We start from the raw sequence: 19,146 nt of genomic DNA, 5'->3' as shown, positions 1-19,146 counted from the left end.
CCAAAGGAAAGGCACGCAGCTGGGGCACCGCCCGCCCTCTGTGGCGGCAGCACGTCTCCTCTGGAGTCTTGCTCCCTGCTGGGACTGTCGGCTGGGGCAGTGCGTCACTTGACTGCCATACCCACCAGCCGCCGGCACAGCAGGCCCAGGCCCGCACCCGGGGCTCTCACGCGCTGTAAGACATTAATTCACAAGTTCTCCCCTTTCCCTCCGCCTCGGTTCTCCCAGGCTGCCTTTTGACAGGCGCAGCTGCAAGCTGCCGCGCCTGCGGAGCTGCAGTTCTGCTGCTTCGCGGCAGCTGCTGTGTCAGACTGAGCTGCTGCAGCACAAACGGCCGCCTGACGAGAAAAGCAGCCCGGACCGCTCTTATGCAAGCTCCAACCCAAGGTTTATGAGGGACGGCTCCCGGAAGGGGCTGAGGCTTTTGCTTGGAAGCCGCAAGTAATGAGAATCGCCCAGCCCGCCCAGCCGCCGTGTCCTGCCCAGTCCGTGACCGGAGCCACGCATCCCTTGGGCTGCTCCTGCCTGTGTGCGCTCACGGGCTTGGCTGCCGGGTGGGAGAGCCCAGCCTGTCACCCTGCAGCAGGGACCGCGTTCCGGAGAAAACACGGGCAGCGAATCGGCACTGTAGCCCCCCAGTCCCCGGCGTTACAGCAGGTGGCAGCCGTCTTGCGTCCCCCTCCCCAGGCATCCCACCGTTGCGTGAACGCTCTAACAGAAACCCCAACGTCCAGCGTTTGGAAAGACTTGCCAAAGAGCTGGGATTGCATCAGACAGGATCTCACCCCGACACTAACTGCCCACAGAGCGGCTGTTGGGGGCCAGCACAAGGAGGGCCTTTGTTCGCTTTATCAGCACATCTGGGCTCGTTCTAACTGACACGATCGAGGGTGACGCCTGCTCCGAGCTCCTGCTCTTGTGCCGCCTTTCACGTCCCCAGGCCGCGCGCAGCCGGGAGCAGCCCAAGCACAGCGCACCTGGAGCGGGTGCCGGCCGTGGCCTGCTCCTCCACGGAGCATGCAGGTGGCTCCTGCCCGGCTGAGGGTGCTTCGGTTCAGCCCTTGCACTTTCTTGCAGTTCCCAAATTGCATCGTTTCCTTTAGTTACGGCATCTGGGAAGCACGGCAGCTTTCCTGGGACCAAGAAGAAAGGGGTCCTGTGCCGTTAGCTCAGCACGTTCCCTCTTGCATCCCGAGTTCTCCGTTACCGTCGCGAGTCTTTTCGACCAGGAGCAGGGCCAAGCCATCTCCTCTACAGCTTCTCTAGCGCTGTAGCTTCTGTAAAGAGTTTTTCCCGGCGGCACTTTTCTTAGCCTTGACACAAACGTGCCACATGCTCTGTAAACATCTGCAGGCTCTTATCAGACATCGCCTCTCCTGGATTCTGTTGTCCCTCATTCTTCTGACCCCACAGGAATTTCACCTGGTGCTTGCAGCTGGAGCAGGCACAACGCAGGCGGCCAAGGCTCAGAGCCCACCCGCTCCTCAGCTGGCAGGAGACCCCCCCCACTTTCCCGCCTCAGAGACCCGCCGCTTTCACTTCCTCACACCCTCCTCTTCCCTCGCGCTGCAGGCCACGCGGAACAGAGTGAACAGCAAGGGACAGATCTTGAAGACCAACACCGCACCCGGGGGCCTCTTGCCTGCTCTCTGGCAAGGGCTGTCCCAGATCCCGTTTCAAAGCTAACCAAGCCCAGGGATCCTGGTCTTCTTCCACCCCAGGTGTTGGCAGAAATCCCCTGTGGGACCAAAGCTCTGCCATCTCCTGCCAAAGTTCCAGAACAGAACCAGAACAGACAGCAGACGGTCAGTTCAAAGATTTTATTTAACTGTCATAAAAGGAGAAGCAGATGATGATTCCAAACCTGTTAACCCGGGTCTAGGATTTACAGACAATATGCACCAAATCAAATCAACAAAAATCTTTCTAGGGGCAGGGCAAGGGAGAGTTAGAGGCAAAGACGTAGCTACGAGAAAGCCACATGTACTTGGTCCCAGTTCTAATACGACCTCAACGTGGTAGGATCCAAATAAGAGGGCTGCGGAGCTGGAACGTGCCTGCCCAGCCCTCAGGGGTTCACGGGCCCCCGAGGGCTCCTTCGCCCCGAGCGCCGTGTCAGTGCAGCCTTGGGTGGCAGGCTGGCGTGCTGCGGGGGTCTGCTATGGGCACGGGGGGGGAGTCGAGTGTCAAGGCAATAAATACTGACGGGCCAGGCACAGATTTTAAAGGCAGAACAGATACATAAGGCATTAACCGCTTCTGAATACTTGTCCATTGCAAGCTCTTTGTTGATCGCCTCAGGAGAGCAGCTGCAGAAACAGACTAGTCCATCCTCAGCCCAAAACAGCCAGGAGGGCAGGTGCTGTCCTGGAATTTCAGTGCTTTGCAGCTACCTTGGCTGCAATGAGAAGTGTGAGGTGATGGCAACACTGGTGACTCCCGCACCCACCTGCCTCGCAATCCCCTCTACGCCTCGGAGGCGCTGAGGCTGCCAGAGAGTTCGGAGCTCTGTGCGAACAGGGCCGGGGTCCGGCCGGGCCAGCTCTCTGGACACCGGGAGGGGCGGCCAGGCGTCGCCCAGGATGTCACACCACCCTCCCTTCGGAGATGTCCCGCCTCGGGTGAAGAACGGACCAGCAGCAAAGCGGGAAGTTGTGAATCTTTCCCAATAACCCATGAGGGGCGTGACCAAGATGAGTGCCATGCCAACAAACAGGGGGAGGGTGGGTGGCATTTAAAAAGTGTAACAAGGGCAGGGCCCCCTCCCTAGAGGATACGTGTTACACATTAAGGCATCATGGTTACAGGGAACATCCACAAATGAAGCTGCCAGCGTTCCCAGGACACTGACTGGGTGGAAGGGGCAGGCCGGACATGATTTTAGCCAACAAAGGGATTCAACAGCTGCCTGGCATCAAAATTCTTCAGCTACTTGGAGGCAGTAGCTACCCTGAGCTGTGCGCAGGAAAGCCAAGCACAGGATCCTACACAGGAGTCTCTCCCCTTCAGCACCTACCCGAATAAAGGAAGGTGAGAAGCAGCAAAGGGCCGGGCGAGGGAGCAAGCGCTTCCACCTCTGCGCTGGGACAGCACAGCCCCGGGACGGGCAGCTGGAGATCAGATGCAGACAGCACGGTTTGGTCAATGCACTCAGCGATTCTCTGGGGAGGGGGCGCATTACAAAACTGAGCTCTCTGGTCAAATTATAACAAGGGGTGAAGGGTAAGAGGGTTCCAATGTCAGCACTTTGGTACAGGGGGGGATTTCTACGGTAGCCACTGTCTGATTCACGCTCTCTGGGGTTTGGCCTTGGGAAGGGCTAGTCCTTCCAATCCTTCTTGATGGTCAGGTTCCACTCCCAGGACAGGTGGTCAGTCTTATCATCATCTGTGAACTTGGATTTGATGTTGTAGCTGCCCCGGGCCAGCATGCCCTTAGGGGCTTCTTCCATGGGGGTCAGAAACTCGTACTCCTCTGCTCGGGGGCCGTAGCTCCCAACCATGTATTCGGTCTTGTCAACTAAAAGGAGAAAAAGAGGGGTATGGAGGCTGTTTAAGAGCCTCCCCTGCATTTGGGGCAAGGCTAAAGCAAATGAAAGGTCTGTTACTGCTACAACAATCCACAGGGGAGCTGTGAGAACAAGAATGTCACCCACATTAACAGCTCCCTTTACTCCCAGAATGGCTGCTCCTGCAGGGAGCGATCCCCCCACGCTAGCAGCACCGTTAGCAGCGGTCTGTTCACCACCGCGCTCTGGCGGGGATTACACATCAAGCCCAGAGGCGCAGGTGCAGCCAGGACCACGGGCTGCCCCCCTGCAGCAGACCCAGAAGCCTCCACGCATCGCCCCGGCCTCAGCGGCAGAGCCATGACTGAAGGCTGTCTCCTCCCATTATGAGGTGCTGGGGCACCGGCGGGCGAGCCCCCATCACCGCAGCGGAAAGAGCAGAAAGCCCTCACACAAAGCAGTACCCGAGTCACAGAGAAGCACTTACTTTTCACACCTTTCCGGAACGTGTGCTGAATATACTTCAACCCTGACACAATCTCCCTGTTAACCTGCAGAGAGACAAGCAAGGACTGTAGAAGACATCTCCTAGGCACGCTGCCTCCCCCCAGCCCGAGGAGAAAACTTCCTCCATCGCACCACTTTTCGGGGCTGGGGCACTCCCTGTGCTGGGACTGCAGCAGTCCCGTGTTCCACTCATTCTTCAGTTTTCAGATCTGAATTCTTACCCTAAAGGAGATTTTTATCCGGTATTCCACACCCTCCTTCAGCACAAATGCTTGCTTCTTGTAGCTCTCCAGGTCACCTACAAAGAAGGGAGAGGGTTGCTCAGAGCCCCTTTGTTTTGTGCTCTGGGGCGAATTTAAGCTGCAGGAGGCGATCAGGCCGGTATCTGCAGCAGCAGGGGACGACCCTTACTGCCTGGGCGGCACGCAGTCCGTCCTTTCATTTTGGCGTGGCAGGACCCTCCTTGCTACGCTGCCCACGCCACCTGAGGCGGGCAAGCGATGCCCTGTGAAAGGACACTGCAGTGTGGCAATGCAGTTAATTCACAAATGTTCCTCTGCAGAGGTTTCCTCTGAGGCTGTCGCCATCGCAAAGCTGCCATTAGTGTGGCTGCGCAGGCTGAGGGCAGCCGGCTCCCCCGCCCGGCAGCTCACACCTCTACAAAGCGAGGGCTGGCCGGGGAGCGGGAGCAGAAAGGCCGCCTGGTGCCGCGGGGCCACAGCCGCCGGGCTGAGAGAACAGAACCCTCCGGTGGCCCGGGCACCTTGCTCTGCATCCAGCCCAGGGGCACTTCTGACATCGGAGAGCTTGCCCGCCGTGCCAGCAGTGCTGCAGCGGGGCCTTCTGCCAGGCTCCACACCAAGCCAGCTTTGACCTGGGAGAAGGGCTGGAATTCTTTCCTGGCTCACCTGTCAGGTCCAGCTCCAGAGGGCCAGGGGCAGTAGTGCAGACCAAAGTCAGTTTGGTCACCACCACATTTGGAGCATTTGGATCTAAAAGACAAGCAAAAATGCTGTGAAACACCCATCCCTAATACCAACCAACACAGCTCCTTTTCCTTCCAGGGCACTTCTTTAAAGAGCAAGAAAACCAGTGAGAACAGCATCCCTCCCCGTGAAGGTCTGGGCTCCCCGCCGCGTTAGGCCCAGCCCACAGTCTCCCCAAGACCACCCTCCTCCAAAGGCCGCCCCTCAGCCCCTCTGCCTTGTTCCGAGGGCCAGAGATCAGCACCGGGGGAGCGCAGACACAGCCTTTGTGCTGCTGGCCACGCTCTGCGCTGAAGCACAAAGAGCTGGGAGGAGAACAGCTCCCGGACAGGAGCAGGGACGAGGCCGGAGGTGACTGACAGAGCTCTGGCTCAAGCGAGGCACAGCCCCGTCCTCGGGCTCACCTGCAGTCACAGTGACGGCACCGAGCAGCGCCTCCTTGTACTTGCGCAGGCTCTCATCGTCCTTGTCGAGCTCCTGGATCTCCTGGATGCTCTTCTGGGCAGGTGGCTTATAGTTGACGGAGTGTTCGTCCTCCTCATTTTCGGCTGCAATCTGGGCCAGCTGCTCTGCCGTCGGCTCCTGCTCTGCCATCCTCACACACGCGAGTTACACTGAAGTAGGGAGGAGAAGTGTAACTGCACCTACCTACTCCACCAGCACGGGCTCCTTCCCGGCAGCACCAACCAGGCTTCCCCAGAACTGCTCTGCCGTGACTCCGCGGGCTCCCTCTCTCACCTGGGCCCTTCACGGGCTGTCCCCAGGGGCCTTCAGGGGACACAACCCTGCCAAGTGCCCTGTACCCGCAGCCCCTGCCGACTTCCCCCGTAAGCCAGGTCTCATATTCAGCCCATGGAAGCCCACGCCAGAGGGCAGGAAAAATTCACCTTCAGTGCTTTACTCATGAGCTGGAACAGGTAAATACCCCAAGCCATAGAGAAAACGTTCTCCTCCACAAGAACAACCGGGTGAGGCTTTCATGATAAACCTGAGCCCAGAATAAACCCAGTTCAGTTCTGCTCCCTACAACACACGATTCCGGCTAAGAATAGGCCTCTGCCCCGCCACTGGCACCGACGCCAGGAGCCTCTGCTGCAATCTGGAGCTCACAGTTTGTAACTCAATCAGATCAATCTGCTCTGCGCCGGGTGCTGGGTGCCGCAGAGGAGTGGAATGAGACCCCTGGTTCAGCTGATCTCATGCTCGGTGCTTTTCAAAGATCTGTGTCACACACGGCCGGTGAAACAGATAACGGATTGAAAATGTGCGGAGTTTGGCTCGGCTGTCCGAGAGTCTAAGCAGGAAACACCCAGCTGCACACCGAGGGCTGGAGAAAGGTGATGCCAACGCCCCGTTAAAAACCTCAGTAAAAGCCAATGACATCCTCGGTAATTCCTGATGTTCCACAGGGCACGCTGTCCTAAGGGTCATCCTACGGCAAATATCAACGTGGACTCTCTGAAGACTCGAAAAACGCTTTCAGCGACAGCTTTTGAAAGGCTTTTTGTACAAGCAAAATCTTTCAGAAATGATCTGCTGATGGACCCAGGTGTTTCTGCCATTACCTGGCGTTCCTGCATCCTGTTCCGTATTCCCGCCTGGAGCTCTGCGCTAGCACACACAACTGGCAACAGACTGCGGAACTGCGGTCACTGCTCTGGCATCTCGTTTCCAAATAAATCAAGAACTACAACATTTGCTACAAACACAACAAACACACACAATGTACTTAAATACAGGCTTAATTACGATCTACATGCGCCTAAGGCTTCTCATACAGGTTACACTAAATAAGCTAACCACCACCCGCTCTTTGCGTCTTTGAGCTAACTGACATAATAGCACACGGTTCGATTATGCCGTTTCTACCCAACGTCCCACCCAGAGGGGGACAGACAGACCTCAGCGCTGCCATGAATCACCCACGGTTTACAGAGCACATTTCACAGTGACGCAAGACAAGTTCTGCAGATGCCCGAGCCGGTCTGACTCCACGTCCACTTCGAGCCTGGCAACGGCTGTAACAGCAGAAGAGTGGAGCTGCCACCTCGGCTCCACTAATATTTTTAGCCATAAATATGAATGTTTTGTTGGGGAACAGGGCAAAGGAGACAGATTAGACAGAGAAAGTGAAATTTTGCACATCTCCGCCAGAGGAGCTATCGGCAAATCCGCAGAGGAGAGAGAAAAGGAAAGGGGGAGGGAGAACCGGTCACCAGGCACCTGCCAGGATTCTCGGGTGAGGCACCGGCCCCAGCTCCCAGGGAGCCGGTGCTGGGACGGAGCTGCAGCCAGGTCCCCGGTGGGGACCTGCTCCTTGCCCACTGTCAAGCCTGAGAGCAGACTTGCTGGCTTGTCCTGGGCTGGCAGGGCTTGCCCGGAGAGGCTGGCACGGCTCTCGGGGCGTCCTGGGGGTAGGATACTTGCAATGGATGCAACTGGTGTTTCTGGGTATTAAAGCTTGACTAAGGTTCCCCACCAGATAAAGGTGGGGGGACGATGTGACGCTTTGGGGTTATTACACGGGCTTTGGCGCAAGCGTGCCTGTGTAGGGGAGTGTTCCCCATTGTAGCTTTGCACTTACAACTCCCAGCAACCTCCGGTACTGACCCCTACACTTTACAACAAACGGCTGGCCCTTCTGCATGGCATTCTCCAATATCCTGGCACTGAATATCGGGGAAATTTGTATTCAAAAGGCCATTTGTGTTCATGTCATACATGAACAACTGATTAGATTTCACCCTGGTATCTCTGTATCAAACCCAGTCACTTCTTTTGTGCTCCTGTCCAAAAAAGCCTCTGGCCTTGAAGACTCCCAGAAACGTTGAGCAAACACTCGCTCAAGCATCAGTTCTTCTGCTCGATCCCCTTATCGCAGTCCTTCCTCTCGCCTCCAGGCTAGATTTCACCTCCCAAGCACTACAGGTCGTTCTCTCTCCGTATGCTGAAGAACTCCTCGACCTTTCTCCTAAGACACCTGTAGCTTTCAGGAAATGGAGGTGATGGACTTTTAGTGAGAGCTTTAAAGAACTGAAGTCCCAAGTCACTGCCTTCTGTTGACTCCCAAACTCTCTGCGATTGAGCCCTCTTTGAAAGCATGACCATAATAAACCAGCATCCACACACATATCCTCAGCGGTGCCGCGTCCCGTTCCGCGGCATTAGCGTCCACAGGTGTATACCACCTCCCAGTTTTCAGACCAAGCAGAGACAAAACTTCTAACAAACAGCCTGATCAGCACCTGCAACAGCACCTGCAAGCGACAGGCCACGGGAGCCGTCAGCCAGCCTCTCCTCGAACAACCAAAGCTCGCCGAAGCCAGCCAGCGCGCACGGCGAAGGATCAGCGCTGCAAGGTGAACGGAGCAGCGCCAACCACAGCGCAGCTCCCAACAGCAGGGTCAGGTCTGGAAGGTCGCTGCGCTCTGCGCAGGAACAGCCTTAGCATTAAACAGTCCTAATTTCTATCAGCTGAAATAGCAGCCCATTTCCAGGATTGTGTATCCTATCCTGATCAGTTAAGAAATGCATGAGTTTGGTCTCACCCAAGTGTAGAGCTACCACTCATTGATAACCAACCTCCAGATGTAACAGACGGGGCAACGGTTTTCTCCCACACATCAGCAGCACCCAATCTTCATCAGCCCCGTTAGGGTAACCCCACAAACAGGTATTTAGCAACAACCATGCCGTAGGGGGCACAGAAAAAAAAACCAAAAACCCCACAACCAAAAAACCAAATCCCCAGCTCTTCAGTTGCATTCCTACACCGCTAACCTTAATCCTGTGATCCAGAGCTAAAGAAACAATCATGCACACCACCACAGGGATTAATCAAGAACCACCCCAGTCCTCACAGGATCTCTGAAACGATGGAAGCCCACCAGAGACAGAAACCGGCTCCTCAGACCAACACAAAGCACCGTTCCAGCCAGCAGCTGAGGCCAGGCCAGGGTTCAGCTCTCTGAGGAAGTCTTGGAGACTCTTCACCTCCTCCGACAGCCTTCCCCAGGAGCAGCAGTCAGAAGAACATCCCCGACCAGGCTGTGCCAACGCTGCTGCCGCAGCGCTCCCGAGAGGATCGGGCTCCTGCGCCCCGGCTGGACGCGAGGGTCAAGAGGCATCCTGCGACCCAGCCGGCGGGGGCCGGGCTGCAGCCGGCCGCCCCCTCCCGCACAGAGCGCTGCATCTCATCACCACGGGTCACAGCACCTCGGCTGCTTCTCCAAATACGCAGCCGGGGAGACTCCTAATCGCATCAAAACTTTTAAGAGGGCCTCAACCTCGCCCGCCAGGCTTCTCAGACAAAGCATTTATTACAGCTCAGGATTAGTGAACCAGAGCTTTTCCAGGTGTGTGGAAGACCAGCCATCACACTGCCAGGCAAAGCGAAGCCAAGGGACTCGATCGCATGTGAACTGCCAGGAGAGAACTGCACTCGCGTATCCCGTCTGCATCGTGCTGAGACCTCCAGCAAGCGCGCGCCGACAGGCAGAGGAGAGGGGACCCGCAACGCGGTCCTTCAAAGGGCTCAGCTCCTTAACGAGAGCTGTCCCGCTACACTGCTGACTGGCAGCCGGGCGCGGGTGCCTTACGGCAGCTCACACCTCAAACCTCAGGCATTGCTCTGAGGCGGTTGGAAGGAAATTCCCCTTCAGCTCCTTCTGACACTCAGGATGCTCGGGTGCCCTGCTCAACACCTCCGCGTGGCGGCTCTCTGGCTCCTCAGGCTCAGCCGAGTCGCAGAACGCTGGAGTTGGTGCCTCCACGGCTCCCGGGAAGCCTGCTGCTCTGCGAGACGGCACAGACCCGCTGTGACTCTGCCACAGCCGGCAGGAAAGGGGACAACCAGCCCACACTCAGCCTGAAAGCAAATTACGGGAGGTGGGCTCCTCGGCCGTGGGGAGACATCTAAGGAAACAGCCCTGGGCTCTTCTCAGATCCTTGCAGATCACAGAAGCCTGCAGAAGGCAGGAGGCGGCTGAATTGCTTCCCTCCTGGGAATTCGCACTCAGCTGCCTTCACTGCTTCCTCAAGTCAGCAGTTTCTCCTGAATTCTCTCAGCGTTTTTCGCGCAGGGCTGAAGAGCTAGCAGCAGTGAATGCAAGAGCCCCACCTTCTGCCAGACAGAAAAACTGCTAGAACATAACCCTGTTTGTTTTCAGGCAGACATCGGTAAACAGCGACTTCTTCGTACCCCGGGATCAAGATCCCACGGCACTAGTGAAGCCAGAGTTAGTCAGAGTCTCTTCAGATGAGCTCATTTGCTTTGGATGTCCATTAGGCCACGGCGCAGCCGTGGACAGGCAGCAGTGCCAATTCGAGAGGTCCCCACCCTTCCTCCTTCCCCCGTGGCGCAAAGGAAAGCCTGTGCAGCCACACAGCAAACTCAGATGGAATTTGATCCCGTTAATAACCGTTTCTGCAGGGCTATTTTCCAGCCAGATCAGTTTGCTGATCCGGTTCACTATGCAGCTACAAACGCTGCTACGCTGTAAGGACAGGGAGCCAGAACTGCTTAAACCGGCTCAAGCTGCGCTGCTGCTCCACACGTACAACGGCAGCTTGGGCGGCCGGATCGGAAATAAACCGGGCTCGGGTGGTTCCCGGGGCAGCGGCAGGGGAGGGGGCGCACATCAGCAGCAAAGGAGGAGCTGGTAACTCCCTGACGCTTCCTGAGGCCGAGCGCTGCCCTCTGACACCGACCGGGAGCTCGGAGGCAAGGGGACGTCCAGAGAGCGCCGCTGCACCCGTCGCTTTGTAAGAGCGTCCCAGAGAACTCTCATCTCGCCTGATCCCTGCCGCTGGCTCACGGCTCTGGGGATGGAGGACTCTGGAAACGGCCTGCTGCCTTTTGGGGACTCGGCTGTTTGGAGATGTAGGGTTTTTGTGGGGTTTTTTTGTTTCTTTTTTTTCTCGTGACATAACCCTGGGCTGCCCTTCACCTACAAGGCGTTAACTGTCAAGAGCAAAACCAAAGGCGTGAGCAGACAGTTCCATACGCTCACAATTTCAGAAATTTAAAAAACTCTCGCAGCCCTACACCCAGGATGCAAACGAGTTACGGGCTCCAGTCTGGCCGCAACCGCCGTCGGTGCGGTGACCCCGGCGCTGCAGCCGCAGACACCGCCAAGAGCGGGACCCATCCGTACGCATCGCCACTCGTCCCCGTAGCGGAACCTACAATGAAACCGCCTCTGCTCAGCGGTTCCGGGACAAGAGTACCCGCGCTGGAAGAACACCGGGACAACCAGAGCAACAAAGCGCTCTGCACTAGACCCGAAACCCTCGGGGCAACATTTGGTTGCTTAAGCGCGGCCGGGAGTTCTTCTCGCCTTAAGAAAAGGAAGTTACGACTTTCAGACTTGTTGCAAAGAGCCCAGGGAGCCCGGGGAGCCATCGCTGTCCTTCGGCAGGGCTGTAAGGGAAGGAGGAGACGCGATCCCTCCTGCGGGACCCCGGCCGCGGTCTTCACGCACGCTGCCCCGGCCTCTCTAAAACGCGCCCTGCCTACGGCGCGACGGGGGACGAACCGGGCTCTTCGATCGCCCTAAGGCGGAAGGAAACCGACCCGAGGAAGCGGCTGCCGAGTTCCTCGTTCGGTAACCAGGGAACGTTTATGGGAAATCCGCTCGGGACGGACGGGAGCGCTCGCACCGCCCGACGCCCCGGGAAGCCGAGAGGGCCCGGCCTCCGCACCGCCCCCCGCAGCCCAGGCACCGGGAGAGGCCGGAGGGGAGGGCGCGGGGCAGCCGCGGCTCCTCCGGGGAGCACGACCGGGCCCGAACCGTCCGTGTTTCGCCCTACGGGCGGGCCGCGTGCCCCGAGAGCTCCGCTCCGCTCCGCAGCGGCCCCCGCCGGGGGCGGCGGCTTCCCCCGGCCCTCCGAAGGTCGCGCAAGGCCGCCGGGGGCCCCGCTCCCACACCTCGGCCGCGCCCCGGCCCTTCCCGCGGCCCGGAGCCAGCGGGGCGCGGTGCGGCCGGCCCGGCCAGGCCCCAGCGGGGCGGGGGCGCGGCGCCGCCACCCGACGCCCCCCCCCCCTCCTCCCCCGGGATCCGCCCGCCGCCGCGGCCCGGTGCCCGCCGCTCCCCCGCCCCGCCGCGGCCCGGCCCCGCCCTACCGGCCCCGCTCGCTCTCCGCGCTGCGCTGACAACGCCGCCGGGATCCGCCCAGCCGCCCGCGCACCCCCGCACTTCCGGGACACGCCCGTCACTTCCCGTTATACGAGGGGGGGCCGAAGCCCGCGCCTCACTTCCGGCCGCGGCCCGGCGCGCTGATTGGCCCAGGGGACAGGCGCGCGATGGCGGGACGGGCGATAGAGTTGGGGCGGAGGGGTAGAGCGCCGCGGGGCGGGGCGGGGCGCGGGAAGGCGCGCGGGGCGGGGCGGGGCGCGGGCAGGCGCGGCGCAGCGGAGCAGGCGGCCACAGCTCTAGACACGATTCTATTTTATTACGGCAAAGGTGAAAAAGCCACCTCGGCCCAACAGGCAACCAGTAAAATTTATCCCAAAAATAACTCGGTACAAAACAGGTTCTGCTTCAGAATTAAAAAAAACCTTTACAGGAGTTTAAAACCTATCCCAGAACATAAAAGTAAAACAAATGCCATCCTCGGTAGTAGTAGCCACGGCCGCAGCCCCCGCCGGGGAGCGTGGAGCGAGAGCGGAGTCCTTCCCTGCGCCCGCCGCCCGCCGCTTTAGCTGGTGTCCATCTGGAAGAGAGGAGAGGAGCCATCACCGTGCGTGCCCCGGCGCGTCCCCCGGCCCTGCTGAACCACCACAGCAACTCCCCGGCGCTGCCGGTTCGAGCCCCGGCCCGTTCAGCGCCACCCCGGGAGCGCCCAGCAGCCCGGGCCCAGCAGAGCCCCCGCAGCGCAGCCAGGCACGGCTGCGAGCTGCCCCGCTGCGCTCCCCCCGCCCCAGCCTCTCTTTATATTCTTTGCAAAATATCGCTATTTACGCATCCCTGACCCCAAAGACTGTTCTGAAACACCAGACCTGCCCATGCCGGTTTTTTTCTGGAATTCTGCTCATCCCACTTCTTCCCGTCCGTACTCTCGCCCCGATTTTATCCCACCCCCACAACACTGACTGCTGCCATCGTGTACACGCGACCTCGGTTCTCCATCGAGATTTTAATCTGGCTGCGGCACGGAGATGTCTGAGGTCATTCTGACAGCAGCAAACAACGCGCGTGGCTCCGTACGTCAGGGCTCGCACCCGCCCTCAGCATCACCGCCCTTTCCTCCGTTAGCATCCCGTGTAGTTATTTCACACTTTTTGTTTCTTTTTGTTTTTCTGTTTCTGCAGCCCTTTATCTCTGTGGGTTTTGTTCTGCAGCTCCTGTTCACCACAGCTGTTTCAGCTATGGAAGAGCCTGCCCTACGCCGGCCCCAGTGAGCTGGGGAGCTGCAAAAGGGGCTGGTTCTTGGCCATCAGCAGCAGTAGCTGACAAAGTGTTCTGGGAAGCAAAGCCAACGACTGCACCGAGGCACTGCTCGGCTTTAGGGGGAGACCGCTTTAGTCCAATGACCTGGGAAACGCTGTCTCTTTCCTGCCGGCTCCGGGCTGCCCGTGTTTCCCAGACCGAGATGCTGCGGGGAGCCTGCGGACAGCGCCCAAGCAGCACTTACCCTGGCATTGTAAGCATCCAGCTGTGCATCTAGTTCTTCTGCGGAGAGCTGCTGTTTGGAAGTTCTTCCAGCTCCTCTGCCTCTCCCTCTGTTCCCGCCACGAGTACCTCGCCTGTTGCCTCCTCCACCACCAAATCCTGAACCACCACGGTTTCTGGTCATGCCACCTCTGTTTACACTGTGATTTTTAAAAAGCAACTGTTTTAGTGCATTCCGGTTAACCCAAACAGGCAGGCAGAAGTTTGCCGAACGGGAGACAGATCCACGCTTCCCACACAGGGAGGGGCCAGGCACGTTCCCGCCCCACGCTGACCGGGCACAGCGACTCCGGCGGCCGTACGGCATCTCACCTCTGTGCCGGTCTCCTCTGTGTGTCGATCTGTGACGTGACCAGCTGAATGTTCATGGGGCGTCCTGGAAGAAGAGCAGCCCGTGAGCCTGTGTGCGGGACGCGGGCGCGCGGGCTGCTCCGGCCAGCCAGGGAAACACACTACGGAGGCGGCCGTGCGGACTCACCGTCCAAGGGGACTCCGTTGTACTGCTTCATCGCCTTCAGAGCGTCTGCCTTCCTTTCGAAATGCACGTCCGCTGTCCCTAGACTGCGGCCAGACCTGTCATAGTGCACAGCTGCCTTCTTCAAGGTCCCAAACTCTGCGAAGAGCTCCTGAGAAAGAGAAGGGGAAGAGCGCAGACGCTCATCAGCGCTGCAAACACCGCACAGCCAAGAGACGGCGCTGGCAGCTCCCCATACCCAACCGCTCTCAGCAATCGCAGGCGCTTTTCAAAAACATCATCGACAACTCGGAAAAAGCACCGATGAAAGAGGGGAGCGCAAGCCTGTCAGAAGGATTTCAGAAAGTTGCCACAGGTGGCAAAACCAAGCAGGACTTCATATTCACCATTTGCAGGGTGCACGTTTACAGCCAGCGAAGCAGACTCAAGGGAAACTGCGGGTCCTTTTGTTGAGGCTGAGTCAATGGGGTGACTCTTTAAAAATAATCCAGACCCTAATCCATTTCCTAGAGGAAGAATGATCTGTACGAACGCAGGGATTCATGAGATGATCGCAGTTTCATTGTGCTCGACTTCCCCCGCCCCTTAAATCTGTACCAGACCGGGTGCAATTTAAAAACACGGCCCATTAGGAATATACCCCAAAAACTGAGATTAGGAAATTCCTCTACTGAAGCCTGTCGTTTGCTGTCACGAAGGATGGAAATGAAGAGGCAGCAACAGAGCCACCAATTTTGTTTCAGAGGTGCTACACTTAGGAAGGCAACAAGGACACCTCACCTTCGCGAGTTTCGGCTGCAGCCCGTGCCCCAAAAGCTCAACACCTACACCAGAGCTGCCGGGGGGGACGGGCCACCTTCTGCCGTACCTGCTGCCAAGCCTGACCGCCACGCAGCGCTCTCCTGAGTTACGGCCCAAGCACCTGACGGAGCACTAGACGTGGTGTTCTCCTTCCTAAGCAAGCGGCACTTCAGGCAGGGCTGCAGGCCAGCGCCTCCCTTCTGCTCATTCACCAGCGGTGAACGTTACACGGCACTCGATAGCTTTCTGGAACAGAGTGCAACGCAGGTGAGGCCGTGCTCAGCCCCTTCGCCAGAGCCAGCTTCGCTTTGCACCGCAGAGAACACGGGTTCCTCCCGAGCAGCAGCGAACGCTCAGGGAGCGACGCTGTGCACCTCCTCCGAGAGCGAAGCGCCTTCGAGGTTCCTTCCAGCCGCCCGTTCTTGCCGATACACCACCCGAGCTGCGCTGTACCACGTTATGATGCGATTAGCATAGAAACAAAGAAACCCATCACCACATCTGAGGCAGCGCTAAATTATGGGATGGGTAGTAACAAATAGGTGCAAAGCCACTAAGTCAGCTTTGCTGCTAAATAACCCCGAGGTGGAAGTTTGTTCACACCTCAGCCCAAGCCAGCGGCGGAAAAGGCGAATCTCAACGGCCACGCAAAGCACAGGAGCTTGTTAAACTGAGGTGACTTCACAGAGCCACAATTTACAGATCGGGGCCTGACTGCAACAAACAAGAAACTTATTTAAACCAAATGTGAACTTACGTGAGGAAAAGAGGTGGTTTTAAGCGCATTACCCTGTAACTAGGTGACCTGAAAAAGCTCACTTCCAATTCCCCAGACCCAGCCAGACCGGCACGTGGGGCCACTGGAAGGAGTTAACAGATGAAGAAAGGACAGAAGTGAGGGCGCGAGGACCAGAAGCCAATTTACAACAAAGCGCTTTGCAGCCTGACGGGGCCAGCAGAGCCCCCGGTGGGGACGCACCTGGCATTTGCAAATGTTTATTTCCGCCCCAGTCACTGCCCACTCGCGACCGTGCCCCCGCAGCCGGGTGGGAGCTCCACGCCTCAACCCCTCCCGCCCCGCGCAGCCACAGACAGATCGCGCCCTGCACCTGACTGAAAGAATCCATCACGTTCTTGCCCGCGGCACGGCTGAAACATGGGACACAACCGCGACCGGTGACTCGGATAGAAGATTTAACGCCCCGGGTACCGCAGATGCTGCGGCGCGGGGGAGCGTGCTCTCCCTCGCAAAGAAGTCTTCCCAGCTACGCCAGTGGCTGCGTCTGTAGGAACACCTCAACGCTCAACAGAACGCGACTTTAACAAAGCTGCGCAAACAGCTCCCATAAAAACAGAGCACGCAGACGTACGCACAGCGCAGTTACGGATTTTCTGCAGTTACGCAGACCTTAGGAGTTTACGCAGCTTACGCTAAATTCCCCGGTCACAGCTGGATCCAGCCAAACAGCAGCATTTTCCCACACGTGCGCTGCGGCAGGGGTGCTTACAACGCGATTCGCTACCGCTCTGCAGAAGACGGCGGCTTTTCCGAACTGCAGCCCCCTCGGGATGCCCAGACCCGCTGCAGGACAGGCACTGGCGGCACAAACCCCGTCCCCAACGCCGAGCGCGCTCACTCGGGGATCCCCCACCCCGGCCGCGGAGGGGAGCGGGGCCTGCGGGGCTCCCAACGCACCCAACCCCGACGCGATGAATTAAACCCCCCGCGAACGCCCCCCGCGCAGCCGGCGGGGCCGCTCCCGAGCCCCCTACCTGGATGTCCGCATCCGAGACGCCGAAGTCCAGGTTCGAGACGAGCAGCTTCCCGCCGGTCTCCACGCCGGCCCCCGCCCCGAAGCCGCTGTCGAACAGGTCGTGCTGCCACTTCTCCGGGAGCTGCTTCGGCTGCAACGAGAGCGGGACCTCGCTGACCGCCCCGGGGCACCCCGGGCCACGGGACACCGCCGGCCCCGCCGCCCGCCCCGCCGGGAGCGGACAAAGGGCCGCCCGCCGGGCCCGCCCCGCCGCCCGCCGCCCCCCGCGCGGCCCCGCCGCCCCATCCCGCCCGCCCGCCCTGCCGAAGGCCCGGCCCGGGCCCGGGCCCCCACGGCGGCGCCGCCGAGCCCCGCGGGCGGCCGCGCTCCCCGCCCGCCGCCGCCGGCGCCGCGCTCCGTACCCGGCTGTAGGGCGCGGGCCGGTTCCTGCCGCCGCCCCGGGCCATCACCGGCCTGTTCCGCACGGGGCCGCCGCCTCCCGCTCGCCCGGCTCCCACGCCGCCCCGGCCGGGCCCGCCCCCGCGGGTGGCGCCGCCCCGGCCCCGGCCGCCCCGGCCGCCGCCTCGGCCGGCCCCCCGCTGGCTCCGGTTGAGCTTAATGATATCGTCCAGGGACATGTCCATCTTGTCGGCCATGATGGCGGCTCCGCTCCGGGGCCTGCACTTCCGGCCGCGCTCCTGCCGACGCCGGAAGCGGAAAAGGCGGGGCCGGCGGCGAAAGGCGCGGCGGCCGCGCGCCCTCGCCGCGCGGGGCCTTGTGGGGCGGGGCGGGACTTCCGGCGGGGCGGCGGCGGCGGCGGCGGCGGGGCGGGCGATGCGGGTGCGGGTGCGGAGCTGGCACGGGGTCGCCTCCTGGCTGTGGGTGGCCAACGACGAGAACTGCGGGATCTGCCGGATGGCCTTCAACGGCTGCTGCCCCGACTGTGAGTGCGGCGGGGCCGGGGCGGGGCGGGCCGGGGCCGGGGCGGGGCTGACGGCCTGTCCGTGCCGCAGGCAAGGTGCCCGGGGACGACTGCCCGCTGGTGTGGGGCCAGTGCTCGCACTGCTTCCACATGCACTGCATCCTCAAGTGGCTGAACTCGCAGCAGGTCCAGCAGCACTGCCCCATGTGCCGCCAGGAGTGGAAGTTCAAGGAGTGAGGGCCGCTCCCCGCCCTCGCCCCGCCCGGCGGCCGGGGGGCCCCGCTCCGCGCCGCCCTCAATAAACGTGCGGCCGCCGCTCGCCGCCCCGGTGTCCGGTGTCCGTCTGTGCTCGGGGTGGGGGAGAGCGGGGGGGTGGGGGAGAGCGGGGGGGTGGGGACCCGGGGCCGCCGGCGAGCAGCTCCCTCCCCTCGGGCTCCGGGAGGGCGGGGCGGGCCCCCTGTCCCCTCCCCCGCTGTAAAGGTCCCGGCCCCGGCGCGCTGCCGTCCCGCCCGCATCACGCCTGCCGCGGGCCCTGGCGCTACGCGGCGGGCAGAGGCTGGAGGCCGCTCTCCGGCTGCCGCCACTCGCCCCACGCCGACGGCATCGCTGAGCCCGGCCCCGGCACGCTGCCGCCCGGCTCTTTCCACCCGCACGGCTCCACGTCGCGGTGAGTACCGGGGCCGCCCCGGGGCACGGTGGGCGCTGGGGCTGCTCCCTACAGGACTCTGGGCACGGCTTGTGCTGGGACTGGGGCCCTCGTGGTGCTCCAAGCAGCCGGAGCGGGGACCTCTGCCTGCCGGTGCAGGGTGGGGGCACCCCGGCTCCCCTGCCCCAGCACCAGCCAGTGCGGCGGTGACGGTCTCCCCTGCAGGTGCTGCGTGTGATGGATGCGGCCCCGATCCGCGGAGCTGCTGCCTGGAGCCCCCAGCCCTCCCCAGTGCAAGGCGGGAGAACTGCGTCCTCGGATCCCATGGAGCAGGTGGATGCCCGGACTGGCCCTGGTGGCTCTGCACTTAAGATAAACATTCTTGGGCTGGCTCCATCGCATCTGTCCTTGCAGGGGAGGGAGGTGCTGTGGGTGGGGGAGCCCATCCGGGTCTGGGGAGCTCGGGGCTGCTCCGCCAGGGAAAGCACCTCACCCATGAGGCTGCTGAGCTCCCCCGGCTCCCCCCCATCTGGGGCCGGGGGCTGCCCCAGCTCAGGCCAAACAAAGCCGGGGATGGGCTGTGCCCTGGGCAAGGGGCAGGACATCACACTCGGGATGAGCGGGCAGTGACAGCCTGGCTGGGAGCGTGTGGGGGGCAGCTGGCAGCAGGTCTGGGGCTGGAGCTGAACACGCAGATGCTGCTTTGACGTTGCGATACACCAAGGGACCAGCAAAAGAATTCAGGTCACCTCCTCCCTCCATACCCGCCATGGTTACATGCCCGCTGAACTGCTGAGACACTCACCTTTCCAGTGCAAATCCTGTTGCAATTTGAGAGTCCAGAAAGCATAAAACCCCAGAACACAGCAAAGCAA

General features: G+C 60.6%; 3 protein-coding genes across 3 annotated transcripts; 1 reads left to right on the top strand and 2 right to left on the bottom strand.

Moving 5' to 3' along the window:
- Positions 1-1,806: 1,806 nt before the first annotated feature.
- Positions 1,807-12,213, bottom strand: ARHGDIA (Rho GDP dissociation inhibitor alpha). The gene is made up of 6 exons (XM_082326979.1): positions 12,125-12,213; positions 5,406-5,615; positions 4,924-5,007; positions 4,237-4,313; positions 3,996-4,059; positions 1,807-3,519 (listed from the first exon to the last, which is right to left on the bottom strand). Exons 2-6 carry the CDS (start codon positions 5,593-5,595, stop codon positions 3,320-3,322), a joined length of 615 nt encoding a protein of 204 aa, XP_082183105.1. The 5' UTR covers positions 5,596-5,615; positions 12,125-12,213; the 3' UTR covers positions 1,807-3,319.
- Positions 12,214-12,485: 272 nt separating this feature from the next.
- On the bottom strand, positions 12,486-17,368 carry ALYREF (Aly/REF export factor). The gene is made up of 6 exons (XM_082326395.1): positions 17,126-17,368; positions 16,723-16,854; positions 14,152-14,299; positions 13,986-14,049; positions 13,636-13,813; positions 12,486-12,714 (listed from the first exon to the last, which is right to left on the bottom strand). Exons 1-6 carry the CDS (start codon positions 17,357-17,359, stop codon positions 12,700-12,702), a joined length of 771 nt encoding a protein of 256 aa, XP_082182521.1. The 5' UTR covers positions 17,360-17,368; the 3' UTR covers positions 12,486-12,699.
- Positions 17,369-17,496: 128 nt separating this feature from the next.
- ANAPC11 (anaphase promoting complex subunit 11) lies at positions 17,497-17,956 on the top strand. The gene is made up of 2 exons (XM_082326439.1): positions 17,497-17,646; positions 17,717-17,956. The coding sequence occupies exons 1-2, from the start codon at positions 17,538-17,540 to the stop codon at positions 17,860-17,862; spliced, it is 255 nt and encodes an 84-aa protein (XP_082182565.1). The 5' UTR covers positions 17,497-17,537; the 3' UTR covers positions 17,863-17,956.
- The last annotated feature ends 1,190 nt before the right edge of the window (positions 17,957-19,146 follow it).

Source organism: Platalea leucorodia (assembly GCF_965183815.1).
Source record: "Platalea leucorodia genome assembly, chromosome: 14".
Classification (NCBI taxonomy): Eukaryota; Metazoa; Chordata; class Aves; order Pelecaniformes; family Threskiornithidae; genus Platalea; species Platalea leucorodia.
The sequence above is the reverse complement of the archived record's forward strand: the minus strand, read 5'-3'. Positions and strand labels throughout refer to the sequence as shown.